The sequence below is a fragment of the Mesoplodon densirostris genome, chromosome 4 (genome assembly GCF_025265405.1).
Source record: "Mesoplodon densirostris isolate mMesDen1 chromosome 4, mMesDen1 primary haplotype, whole genome shotgun sequence".
In the NCBI taxonomy this organism is placed as follows: Eukaryota; Metazoa; Chordata; class Mammalia; order Artiodactyla; family Ziphiidae; genus Mesoplodon; species Mesoplodon densirostris.
In genome coordinates, this window is record NC_082664.1 from 175982598 (window position 1) to 175996167 (window position 13570).

Below are 13570 nucleotides of genomic sequence, written 5' to 3' on the forward strand. Positions count from 1 at the left end.
CAGAACTGTGAGAGAATAGGTGTTCATTGTTTTAAGCTTCCCAGTTCTGGCACTTTGTTATGGCAGCTCGAGCAAACTAATACCATGAAGAAAAAGGAGATGACACTAAAATTAACCCTTCTCTGCTGTCCAGTTCGGTCACAGCTGGCCTTGCTCTTCCCCTGGCCACTGAGTGGTGCCATCAAGAAACCACCGTCGAACCTTAAGACTTTTTTCAGAGACGTGAGAAACACCTGGGCTTGGAGAATGGTTTTTCCCAAACAATTGCATTAGCAGGTCCCTTCCGGTCACGTGACTGCTGAGACAGGCTGCGGAAATAGTGAGCAGTGCTCCTGAGTCCAAGCTTCCCGACACCCAAGTCGGTGAGAGGCCCAGTGTCACCTGGGAGGGACAAGCTGCTGCGGCTCAGTGTGAGATTCAAGAAGATGGTACAGAGTGTTGACTCAGCGTTTTTATTCATAAACTGTAAGCAGACACGTGGTCTTTTCTCTCTACTGTGATTCTTTCATTGTTCTATGGGCCAGGAGTCTCACTGTGGGAACCATGGCGAAGCAGTGGGAAACCACCATAGGGGTGATGCCCCGCAGGCCTTGGCTCACCTCAGAAATTCACCTGCCCAGAAGCTCAAGCCAGGGCGTTTCCATCCACGAGAACAGAAGGCCCCAGGCTGAGGCCCTGAAAAGGGGCCTGTTTGTATGCAAAAGAGGCGCCCAAATATCGAGGGTGGGCGGGTGTGTCAAGTGCCATCTTCTGGGTGCCTCGGGCTGAGCTCAGATACGGTGGCGATTGTAGAGATCGGGCGGGTACAGGCCGTCTTCATGACACTGGCGCCACTGCTCGATGGCCTCCCGGCTTCTCTCTTCCTGTTCTGGGGACGAGAGGTGAAGTCATCGTGTGAGGATAGAGGGCTCTGATCTGGGGGCAGCCACCGAGTCCACCCAAAGCCCCCCCCCCGCCCCCGCCTGTGACACGTGACATGAACCACGTGCATCCACGTGCATGGATGACAGACAGAATGTCCCAGCTGGAAGGGCCCGAGAGGATGCCGAATCTAAAGGCCTCGTGTTAATACAGGTCGGGCCCAGATCGGTGAGCGTCACAGAGCTGATTGCCAAGAGAGCAGAGGCCGGGGTCCTGCATTCAGTTCAGCGCTCCTTCCCTGTACAGCCAGCAAAGGGCGGAGAGCCGCGTGCAGAACTGGCCCAGAGACACACCAACTAAGACAGAATCCAAAATCACAGCAGCAAAAAAATAGACCACAAACCATACTGTTGAACAACTCATGGAAATGATTGGCAATTTCGAGTGACGGGATTATGAGTGAGGTGTTCCTTCTTACTGTTTCTTAGCTTTAAAAATAAAGTTATGTTTTCAAAGCTAACTGGGGAAAGGGGTGCATGAAGCCAGTGCAGGAAGATCTTGATAATCCCTGATTCTGGCTGATGGTTATATGAGGGTTTGTTATACTATATACTTCTGTATGTGTTTGAAATGTTTCATAGTAAAGGCTAAAAAGAGCAGAAGGGAGTTTTTAATGAGTAAGAAAGTCCTGATTTTTCTGTCTTTGATGAGACATGTTTCTGAATAACGCCTTTGTAAAGCTGTAGAATGAGGCTCCTGATGCCAGTTCAAGACGGCCTGTCACTCACTGTTAGGTACCATTAAAGCACGAGCAGATATCCCAATGCTATCGGTGTTTAAAAAGCATCCTCAGAAAGTTAAACAGAATTACCATTAACCCAACCGTTCTTAAAACAAGAATAGATGAATAGATAAAATGTGAGATGAGGGGCTTCCCTGGTGGCGCAGTGGTTGAGAGTCCGCCTGCCGATGCAGGGGACACGGGTTCGTGCCCCGGTCCGGGAAGATCCCACATGCTGCGGAGCAGCGGGGCCCGTGAGCCATGGCCGCTGAGCCTGCGCGTCCGGAGCCTGTGCTCTGCAACGGGAGAGGCCACAACAGTGAGAGGCCCACGTACCACAAAAAAAAAAAAAAAAAAAAATGTGAGATGATAGATAGATAGACAGGAATGTATAGATATGTCTGTATGTATTATTCAGCCATAAAAAGGAATGAAGTTCTGATATGTGCTATAACATGAATGAGCCTTGAAACATGCTAAGTGAAATACATCAGACACAAAAGGACAAGTATTGTGTGATTTCTCTTCTATGAAATATGTAGTATAGGCAAATTCGTATGGATAGAGAATATATTAGAGGTTTCCAGGGGCTGTGGGGAGAGGGGAGTTAATGCATAATGGGTACAAAGTTTGTTTGAGGTGATAAAAGGGGTTTGGAAATAAATAATGGTGATGGTTGTGGATGTACTAAATGCCACTGAATTGTACACTTAAAAATAGGTGGCAAATTTTATGTTCTAGATATTTTACCACAATTTTTTTTGAGTATTTGGAGAAAACGTTGAGAGGATAGAAAGTTAATAGAAGATAATAGCAAGGATTCAAAACTCAAAATGTCTTCCTTGCCTTTTTTCTCAAATGTGGGCTTCACCAAAAAGCCTGTGACCCTGACTTGGTGCTAGTGACACGCATCCTCTGTGGCACTGGGCAAACAGGACAGCCTGGTGGCTTCAGGATATGGAGGAAGTGGGTGTCCCTGTGGTCCTTAGCACCTGTGAGAGCCAGGTGCCCGCAACAGGAAGGGCCCTTGTGACCACGGGGTGTTCAGGAGCCATGTCTGCTGGGTATGTTTCCTTCTATGTGAGCTTGGGGTCAGCGCTACCCTGGGTGCTGAGAATCCTGGTAGGGACTTGGTTCCTCAGAGGAAACCTGGAGCTCAGAGTTAGACCAGGCTGTTAGCCTTGGGCCATTCAGACCTTTCTCAGGCCACGTAGAGCAGCTACCTTTGGCCAATCCTGAGAGCATGATTTTGACATAGAAGTTGATTTTTTCTTCCCAGGTCATGCCGAACTTTTCTTAGACCATTTCATTTAGACAAAGGGAAGGTCTCGCTAGTAAAGACCCAAGGCCTGGACACTGTAGCCTTCGTGTAGGGACCACTTGTGGCCAGGCGTCATGCAGCCAGCCTGGGATGGCCTGACCCGGGCTTCCGGCTTTAAAGGTGGAAACAGACCTGGGCTGCTACCATGTAGCCTTGGAAGTGGGAGTTCAACACTGTTTATCCTGAGCTTTTGGAGGCAGAACTCAGTTGTTTTTGCCTTGAAGTCGGTGGTTTTGAGTAGAGTTACAAGCTGGAGCCACGACAGAGCCGAGTGAGACTCTAGCCACCCCCCTCCCACTTCCCCAGACAAGGGCCAGTGTCCTGGGTGGGTTGGTAGAGGGGCCTTTGACTAAGGTGGGGTTTTCAGGCCCTCAGCAAGGTCACTGGTGTCCAGAAATCTCCCTTCAGACCACCTGCCTAAAATTCCTCCACTGGAAACCCAAGTCCTGCCTGTCACCCGTGGCATCTCAGCATTCGCTTTTGTGCAGCAAGTACCTGGGGAGAGAGCGATCACCCGCTGCTCTCCAGTCTTCTGAGAATAGGCGACGTTGTCAATCAAGAGAGCTAACCGAACCCGGGGTCCTGACCGACGGGGAACGTGGGCGCCTCAGAGAAGGGCTCTGAGCGCTGCGCACGGTGCAGGTTTCCGGCAACCTGGCCTCTGTGCATGGTCTGTTCCGGGGCAGAAGCAAGGGAAGGGGGGAAGCTGAAGGGAGTCTCACCTTTGTCAGCGTTTACCCTCGGCCAGGCTGAGCCCCCTGCACCTCTTTGCCTCTCCTTCTTGCATCAAGCTGGTGGGGGGGCTGGGGCGACCCCCGCTGAGCCGCTCTGCATTACCCCCTCCCTCCCTCTATCCTCATGGGCCAGTCCTTGCATTGAAGAACCTGTCCAAGACCTCTATGCATTTGGTCTTCCTTCGGTACAAAAACACGGGCTTTGCTGGCAAACTCGCCTTCATTTAAATCCTTCTCTACCTACGTCACCTTGGTTATTCATGTATCCTTTCTAAGCCTGAGTTTTTAAAACTGTAAAATGGAAATTGTAAGACCTGAGGTGCTGGTCGTAAGGATTACGTGGTTCAGTACAGTGTCTGGTAGGGCAAGTGCTCAGCCAGTGACAACGGCTGCTGTCACTACAGTCCCCGAAGGCCCGGGCCCTGCCCTGCAGCATCCTCCTCTGTGGGCGAGGCCTGAGGCCCCTGACCTTGGTCTCCTCTGGCTTTGGTGGAGGACCTGGCATCCCCCCAGGTGCCTGACCCCTCATCCTAATCCGTCGTGGGAGGGAAGACAGGGAATGGTTTTTATCCAGATGCTAGGGATTTGGACCTGCAGCATTTAAAAATGCACAAAATAAAATGCTGCTATTAATACTATGAGTTTAAAAAAAACACACTGAAGGAATTTTAGAGGCCACATTCTCACTTTTTAAATGCTTCTCCCCAAGCTGTCCACCAAGGTAAACACATCTTTAACAGAAGTATTTGCCTCTGAATTACAACAGTCTGAGCTTTCCCCAGGATGTTTGATTTGCTGGGATCCTGCCCAACACCCGTCTGTAGGGCTCAGCCAGGTGCCACCCGCAAGGCCATGGGCATGGCCTGCAGCCCCCTGATACCTGGTGATTGTGTCCTTTCCGCTAAGAGGTGCCCTAAGGGCATATTACCTCCCAAATCCACCAGAGCAAGCAAGCGAGGGGTTGACAACTTGGGAACTGAAATTGCAGACTCTCTCTAACAAAGGTCACCTTAACTGGGGTCTTATGTCCAAGCTCACCTGCATCCAGGAACTTACTCGGAAGCATTTCGATCTTGAAGTTTCGGAAGAGACCAAGAAAGGAATAAAAACACACATTGGCCTGCCTGGTCTCATCCCAATTATCTGTTCTATGGATTTTTTGCTATAGGTGACCCTTGAGGACACTTAATAGATACCAAGTCGAATCCGATCCCCCATGGGAGGCTGGGGTTCAAAGGCAGAGCCTCCCTCCCCCGCCACACTCCGCCACGCCCAGAGGCCTGGGTGAAACCAGCATTCCTGGGAGGAGGCTGGAGCCCTGTCTCCCAAGGCCAGAGGGTGGGGATGAGGTATGCTGACTGTCTGGTGAGAGACACAGAGGCAAAGGTCAAGGCTTTGCAAACAAGACTCTCGAGGCCCCTGGGTGAGGGAACACGCAAATTCCTTAGAAACTTGCTCTGGGTGAGGGGAGCCGCCCCGTGGGCTGTAGATGTTGACGCTGGAGGTGGGGAGGGTACAGAGCAGGACCCCGTGACCAGAGCCTTCTGAGTTCACGTGTCCTGGTTGGCTTCCACTGGTCACCCGGTGCTGATGATAATAGCTAGGTAAATGAAGGCCTAGGTTTTCCAGGATGGGCAGTTCCTAGAGCCATGACATTGATGGAAATCCAAGGCCCTTGAAAGTGAGTTTGAAATCCTCCCAACTCACCTCTAACCGGAACTAAGCCACGAGTGCAGGTGCTAAGACAGAACACACCCAAGTAGGAGGAGAAAACACGATCAACCAAAAACTCCCCCAGCCCCACAGTCTCCAAGCCAGTGGTGTTGTGTCCTCTTGCATTTCTTCTCAAGTTCTGTAGCCACTTTTGTGACTTTCTCCCTGTTTTTCCGAGACTCCCATAGATATGAGTTGAAAGTAGACCTCCTCTTACCTCCCTCCTCTAGTTAAAATTTAGGGATAAGTACAGGCAAATCACATGGTTCTCCTGCAAAGTCCCACTTCCCCGAAGTCACTGGCTGACGAGCTCTTACCATCGTTTTGCTCCTCCACGAAGTTCTCAAACTCGTTCCTTTGTTCCTCGTAATGTTCTCTCCGTAGCTCATCCGCCTGCAGCTTCTGCCTGTTCTCCGCTGGGGGAGAGGAAGAGGCGAGAGTTGCCCCCAAGAATAGGGGCAGCCGCACGCATTTAGGGGGACACTAATCATTCTGCCTGAGAAACTTAATCAGGTGCAAGAGGGGCTGTTTGTGAGGGGCTAAGAGTAGGGCTTCACTGAAATGGTTCACTCCTGACACAGACTTTAAAACCTGAGGGACCTGGGGGAGCGTCCCATCCAACGGCCTCGTTTTGTGAGTGAGAGGACAGACCCCCAAAAGGTGAAGGCATTTAGCTCCAGGTGTAAAATGAATTGGTGTATCCAAGCACGCTGGGCCTCTTAGAAGCTAGGAATTTGATGATAGAAATGAATTCTATGAGGGAATAATCCAACTTAATTTCACATTAATTAACCTGCAAGTCCATTCAGCATCTTTGCACTCCTATCATGGCCAGAATGTATGCTAAGCGCTGGGATTAAAAAGTCAAGTAAGAAAGATTCTGTCCCTCTGCCTAAGAGGCCTGTGATCCACTTAAGGAGAAAGATATGAAAATAAATTACACCCAGCATTATGGCTGCTGTGATAGAAATTGCCACAGGGCATAATGATGGCTGTGGTTGAGGGAATCTAAGATGATCCTGATATTCATGCCCTTAGGTGATTCTCTCCCCTTGTGTGGATTGGCCTAGTGGCTCACTTCTAATGGGCAAAATATGACAGAAGTGATGGGATATGACTTCTGAGATTAGGTTACAAACAAGACTGGCTTCCGTCTTGGGTTCTACGGTCTGTCTGTCTATCTATCTCTCACTTTTGCTCTTGCTCGGAGGGAAGCCAGCTGCCATGTTGTAAGCTGTCCTGTGTAGAGGCCCACTCATGGCAGGAACTGGTGTCCTTGACCAGTAGTCTGCAGGACTTGAGGTTTGCCAACAGCCATGTGCATGAGCTTGAAAGCGAATCTTCTCTCAATCAGGCCTTGAAATGAATGCAGCCCCAGCCAATACCTTGACTACAGCCCATAGAGACCCTGAGCCTGAGGCCACCAGCTAAGCTGGGCCTAGACCCCAGAAACTGAGACAATAAATGTTTGTGGTTTTAAGCTGCTAAATCTGGGGCTCATTTGTTACACAGCAGTAGATAACTAGTACAGGATATGGGGTGATCAGGTAAACTCCCTGATGATGAAAATACCAACCTCAGGTATCCCTTAGTTTGTGAGGCAATGCATTCCAATAAAGTTGGCTGTAAACTTTTTTATGAGGAGTCCCAGTTTCACATTATAAAGCTGAAGGTACACTTCTGGTTGGAGAAATACCCCCAGTGATAACTGAAAACTGTCACTAAGAACACGTAAACATTCCTTGGCTGTTGAACATGAAGCTTACCAGAGGGAACCTTACCTGAGCTACCAGGTCACATCTCACCAGCAGGTGCAGCTGTCCCTCATCTGCTCTAATATAGCCCCTCAAAAAACCTCTCTAGATTTTAGATTTTCCAACGTAAAATAAGTTTCTAGGTTCATCCATTTCTGCCCTCACACCTTTACATCTTTAGTCTGGCAGAAGCTTAGAGATAGGAATTGCCTGTTTTCTGGTTCCAGATTCAAGTTTATCAAAGCGTTGCCTGCCTTTACTGAACCTCAGACATAATTGGGCATTGTCCTCCCCATCACCGGAGTTGACCAGGTAACAGCAGATTAACTCAGGTGCATCCTAGGTGTTCACCGGGCTGTCCTGGGTTCCCAGGACTGAAACCCCGAGCTGGAAGCTCGGGTGACAGACCTCTGGCTTAATCATGCATCTCATTGTTCTGAATCCACTTAGAGAATGGAAACTATTTGCCTCTGAAATTCATGCACGTTCCCCGCTGGGAGTCTGCCAGAAGGTTGCTTCTCTCATTTCCCTCAAGAACTGCCCAAACTCCATCAGTCTTTTCAGTGTTTCTTGACATTTGCTAACCTTTAAATCCCAAATTGTGTGAGGCCTGGAGATTTTCCCAGTGTGGTTGTACTTCTCCACTTAAACAAAAAAAAGGGGATTTCATCTCCAAGCATTTTCATCTCACTTCTTGCCCATCATTTGCAAACAGTCCTGTTATTTTCACTGAACAAGTTACCTTGCTGAGTGTGCTGAGAGGCACAAAGAGTTTATTCAGACAGACACATAAGTAACGAATCGAGCCTTGGACTCAGAGTCTGTCAGAGCTGAGTCCTTGGAAGAATCTAGTTCAAGGACAGAGAGCTCAAATCCCTTCAAGGGTCGGCAGGTCATGGAAATGAGGGTCTCTGCCAAGCAGGGGATACCAGGGCCTACTTCAGGCTGAGAAGGAGATACTTCTGAGCTCAAAAGCCTCCCAAATGCATTGGAAGTGAAGACTTTTAAAAACACTGCTGACAGATGTAGAGAATGGACTTGAGGACATGGGGAGGGGGAAGGGTGAGCTGGGACGAAGTGAGAGAGCGGCATGGACATATACACACTACCAAACGTAAAACATAGCGAGTGGGAAGCATCCGCATAGCACAGGGAGACCTGCTTGGTGCTTTGTGACCACCTAGAGGGGTGGGATAGGGAGGGTGGGAGGGAGGCTCAAGAGGGAGGGGTTATGGGGATATATTTATATGTATAGCTGATTCACTTTGTTACACAGCAGAAACTAACACACCATTGGAAAGCAATTATACTCCAATAAAGATGTTTAAAAAAAGAACCTAGGTAAGACAGGAATAAAGACACAGACCTACTAGAGAATGGACTTGAGGATATGGGGAGGGGGAAGGGTAAGCTGTGACAAAGTGAAAGAGCGGCATGGACATATATACACTACCAAACGTAAGGTAGATAGTTAATGGGAAGCAGCCGCATAGCACAGGGAGATCAGCTCGGTGCTTTGTGACCACCTGGAGGGGTGGGATAGGGAGGGTGGGAGGGAGACGCAAAAGGGAGGGGATATGGGAACATATGTATATGTATAACTGATTAAATTTGTTATAAAGCAAAAAATAAATAAATAAATAAATATGACCAAAAAAAAGAACAAATTTAGGGTTCAACAAAGAGCTCTTAGACTTGATACTGAAAGCCTGATCCGTAAAAGGAAAATCTGATAAAAAAAAAAACAAAAAAACTGCTGGCTGAACACCACTCTTTCAGGGGCTTATAAATAAGGAAATGGGCCCAGGGAGAAGTGGTCAAGGCCACTTAGCAGCAAAGCTCTCACCAAACCCACATTTCCAGTTCCCGGTCCCACGTGCCCTCTTCCCTGATTACAGAGAGTGCAGCTCTCTTGCCTGTAGGGTACACCATGAATTACCCGGAAAGCACACACTGAGCTATCGTGTCCCCTCTCCACCGAACATAGATTTTCCCCTTAACATTTTTTTTTTTTTGGCCTCGCTACGTGGCATGCAGGATCTTAGTCCCCCAACCAGGGTTGGAACCTGTGCCCCCTGCAGTGGAAGCAGGGAGTCTTAACCACTGGACCGCCAGGGAAGTGCCGCCCGTCTCCGACCTTAACATTTTTAACTTCAGAAATTGAGATGCAATTCCACACTTAAGTGCATTCAGTGTGGCCCTATCCTCTTTGTTTCTTACCCCTACAGCATAGCCAATCAAAGACTGACCTACGGTCGAGGGAACATGATGTAACTTCCAATTCAGAGCTGCAGCCACTGATACCCGAGGGCCTAGGTTGAGCCCTTGGTCCCGGGCGGTCCCCGCAGCCCGGCTGACTGTGGGAGAGAGAGTGGACGCGAACCACCAGCATCCTTACCATTGACCTCTTCTCGGGCTGTGGGGGACCGCTTGCCTCGCTTCTTGAGGAAATTCAAGGCATTTGATTCCTGCATGAAAATCTTCCCTTCCACGCCTGAAACCCGAGAGAAGCTGGTCACAACTGGCACATGCCCACCAGGGCTACCTCGGGAGCCCCCTGGGTGGCCCCAGCACTCACCTTCCTGCACCTCTTGTCCTGCCAACCGCCTGGTGTCCACCGCCACAGCAGTCCCCTCCCGCAGGACTGTGGGACGAGAGCACAGCGTGAAGGGCTGCTGCACCCCAGCAGGAGCCCTCACCCTGAGCCAGGCCAGGACAGCCCTGACTTGCCCTGGAGACTGGATGCCTCAAATACCAGCCACACAGCCAACTTCCCCAAGAAACCACCAGGCATGCTGGTTTCTCTGTACTGCGTTGTGTTATAAACACAGACACACACAAACACACACACCCAGGTACAGCCTTCTTAACAGTAGGTACCCCCTCTACCTGGGCCACCTGAGCAGCCTCACCTAACACCAAGGCCCTCCTGGGGCCTCCGCATACTCACTGGACAGGAGCACAATGGCCGAGAGACAGGAGATCAGGAACAGCTGTCTCCAGGCCATCTTTGGAAAGACCAAGCCTCTGGGAACTACAGACACAGAGGGTTCTACAGAGCCTGAGGCTGCCAGGTCCTCACTTCTGTGTCAGGCAGATCAGGAGGGAGGGAGGGAGAGAGAGAGGCAGGAGGCTGGGATGCCACTGAGGGGGGCGGGGCAGGGGGCAGTGGGAGGGGTCCCGGCTGTGACTTCCATTGGCCGTGCCTGCCAGAGCACCGGAGATGTTTTTGGCACCTTGCAAACCACACAGAAGCAGAGTCTCTCATGGGAGCCTCAGCCAGGACAGTTCTGAAGTGGCCTTTCCAAGATCCGCACCCAAGGAGTCGCTGTTGGAATGCCCAGCCTCAGAGTCAGGATTCCAAAGACCAAGGGCAAATTTCAAAGAGCCCCTGGCATCTGCTTCAGGGGAGGTGGGGACTCTAGTCCTGGAAGCTGAAGCATTCGGGGTGGGGTGGGGGGGCTCAATGGGGGACTTTGACTCAGCTGTCAGGCCAGGAGGGACCGTAAAGGCTTTAAGAGCCCCCCTTAGTGTGACTCTGGCATGGACACGTGGGCCATTCTGACAGTAGCCCCCGACTTGACATCCCCAGCTGATGCTCACTGTCAAGCAAAGCACAGACCCCTTGGCCTGGGGTCCCAGAGCCCTTTCAAGACATCGAGAAAGAGGCAGTCAGCCTTCCACGGGAGAGGCGGAGCTCAGTGTGTAAAGAGCCCCTCCTCTGGGCACGCTTCTCACGGCACACCCCGTGTAGGGGAGGAAATGCATTCCCAGCAATGGGAATGCTGATGGAATCCGAGCCCTACAGGGCCATCAGAGCCCAGTCCCTTAGGAGCTTTGTTCTTGACACTGTCATGTATTTTGAACCATCCAGAGAGCTGCCTTTGGGCATTGTTTAGAATCGTCCTAATAGTGACCATCCCTAGAGCCACCCACGTGAAGCTCCCCTTTCCTTAGGCACATGTAGTAACATCCCACATGTACTTGGACCATTGGCAGGAAAAGAATGTTAATAGCAGAAAAATAAGCAAGGCACAGCAAACAAAATAAATGGGTTGTTTTCCAGTGGAGGGAAGTGCGGCTGGTACCCCTGCCAGCACTCTGTGGCTGTGAGCACACAGAGGGCTCCACTTCAACACTGGCTGACCTCACTTAACCAGGCGCGGGTGGCTGCTGCGTGAGCAACCCAGGAGGGGCAATACCCGTGAGGACGCATCAGCAAGGATTCGTCTGTCAGGTTGACTAGCTGTCACTTGAAAGAGGGAAGGGCCACGAGATGGAGCGATGTTGATGGGACTTGTGGGTGAGAAAGTGGGTGTGTGAAATACCTGTGACATCCTTGATACACTAGTTCTTCTTGCTGCCTTTTTTAGTTCCATTCATTTCAACCATGAATATTTATCGAATACCTGCTCTAAGCCAGGCACCTGTGCTAGTCACACGCTCACCAGCTTTTAGTAAGTCTGCCCAACGTTTCCAAAGTACCTTACGCCTCAGGTCGGACACTGTGCATCCACTGTCCACGCAGAAAGGCTTAGGGAAGAATCTCAAGCCCTAGGAAGTTCTCTCGGACCCAGCCCGGAAGAAAAGGGCAGGAGATCCAGAATTCACTGAATGGAGGATGGAGGCTTGCAATGGGATGTAAGCTTTGTTCTGGAAAAACAAGCTTACATTTCTTACATACCAAGGGTGGTGGCCTGAGATTTCTATCAGCTACACTGATGTGCTCCAAGGAATGGTCTGGCCATGGCTGGTCTCAAGTATAATCTCTCAGTTCTTCCAGAGATTTCTCTCCCTCTAGACCCTTTGGTGTCTACACTTCCCACCCTTTTTCATTTTCCACCTTCAGCTCGCCCACCTCTGGGGCTGATCACTGCACCTGGCTGTGCTGCAGAGGTGGCCTCCTCGTGACATCATCCCCCAGAGTATAACAAGCCACCCACCTCAAGGCAAAAGCATAATTCTAATGCAACTCTAATTTTATGAATATACGAAAACCCATTGAATTGTACACTTTACGTGGGTGAATTGCATGGTATGTGATCAACATCTCAAAAAAGCTATTACAAAAACACGTGCATAGGGTACTTCCCTGGTGACAGGGAAGACAGGGTGACAGTGGTTGAGACCCCGCGCTCCCAATGCAGGAGGCCAGGGTTCGATCCCTGGTCAGGGAACTAGATCCTACACGCATGCCACAACTATGAGTTTGCATGCCACTACTAAGGAGCCCGCCTGCCGTAACTAAGACCCAGTGCAACCAAATAAATAAATATTAAAAAACAACAACATCAAAAACGTGTATATACACATATATTACACAATATGGAAACAGCTTCAGGATACTCATCTATAGGGGTCATGGGGGTTGGGGGAGGGTCAGGAAGACTTTAAAGAAGCACTGATGGCTGAGATGAAGCTTGAAAGATGAGGGTTTCCAGGACCCGGTTAGACGGAAGGCATCGTCAAAGGGCCCAGAGAAGTGAAGCCCTTTTGAGAAATTGCAGGCAATGAGCAATAGCAGAGCACAGGAGCACACGGAGGGGCTGGAGGTAGCCACGGCCTAGGTCACGGTGTAAGGGGTCTGGCCTCCATCCTTGTGAGACTAGTATGACAGCTGTAAGCACATATCCCGGGGCCAGTCCCCCAGTTCAGCCCCAGCTCTGGACTGAACCGGCTGCATGGCCTTGGGCAAGTCATTTTATCTCTCTGCGCCCAGTTCCCTCCTCTGTCACACAGATTGATATGAGGATTGGAGACAATGCATCCATGGTTCTTACAACAGTGTCTGGCATGCACAGACCATTGTATATGTGTTTGATCTCATGACACAATAATGAACCATTGAATGATTTGAGCAGGGAAGTAACATGAGGGTTTTTTTTAGGAACACCACACCCATGATGTGGAGGGTGAGAGGGATTAGACTAAAGTGGAGACACTTAGAGAAGGTTCTTGCATTCGTCCAGGTGAAGGATGATGTCGGCAGGGGGCAGGAAGCTCAGGAAAGGAGAGGACAGATATTTAAAAAGATTGAAGAAATAGAATCAGTGAGACTTGATGACTAGTTAGCTCAAGGGAGTGACAGATTGGGAGGTGTGCACTTCAGGTGGCTCCTGAGTTTTTAGTTTGGATAACTGTGTGCATGGATGGTAAGATCATTCTGTGAGGTGGAGAAAACAGAGAACGTTCAAGGGGTGTGTCATTGGACAAATCACGTCCAGTGATCTGTGGATACAAACCAGGTCTTCTGATGTCAAATCCAGTGTTCTTCCCATTTTCCCACAACCGTAATTTTGTGACTATACTATCCCATCCCCACAGTCAATTTTAGAACACTTTCATCACCCCCAAAAAGAAATTCCATATGCATTAGCAGTCACTCCTCATTTTCCCCAACCCTCAA

The 13570-nt window shown here is 49.9% G+C and overlaps 1 protein-coding gene across 1 annotated transcript; it reads right to left on the reverse strand.

Annotated features, from left to right (window-relative positions):
- Positions 1–770: 770 nt before the first annotated feature.
- UCMA (upper zone of growth plate and cartilage matrix associated) lies at positions 771–10172 on the reverse strand. Its single transcript, XM_060095474.1, has 5 exons — positions 10115–10172; positions 9743–9808; positions 9563–9658; positions 5728–5826; positions 771–868 (listed from the first exon to the last, which is right to left on the reverse strand). The coding sequence occupies exons 1-5, from the start codon at positions 10170–10172 to the stop codon at positions 771–773; spliced, it is 417 nt and encodes a 138-aa protein (XP_059951457.1).
- Between the last annotated feature and the right edge of the window lie 3398 nt (positions 10173–13570).

Bases quoted from the DNA above. Each gene is read 5' to 3' on its own strand.
- UCMA (XM_060095474.1), bottom strand. From the start codon at position 10,172: ATGGCCTGGAGACAGCTGTTCCTGATCTCCTGTCTCTCGGCCATTGTG. The intron at 9,809-10,114 runs GTGAGTATGCGG...CTCGTCCCACAG, and splicing joins GGCCATTGTGCTCCTGTCCA to TCCTGCGGGAGGGGACTGCT. The intron at 9,659-9,742 runs GTGAGTGCTGGG...CTCGGGTTTCAG, and splicing joins AGGACAAGAGGTGCAGGAAG to GCGTGGAAGGGAAGATTTTC.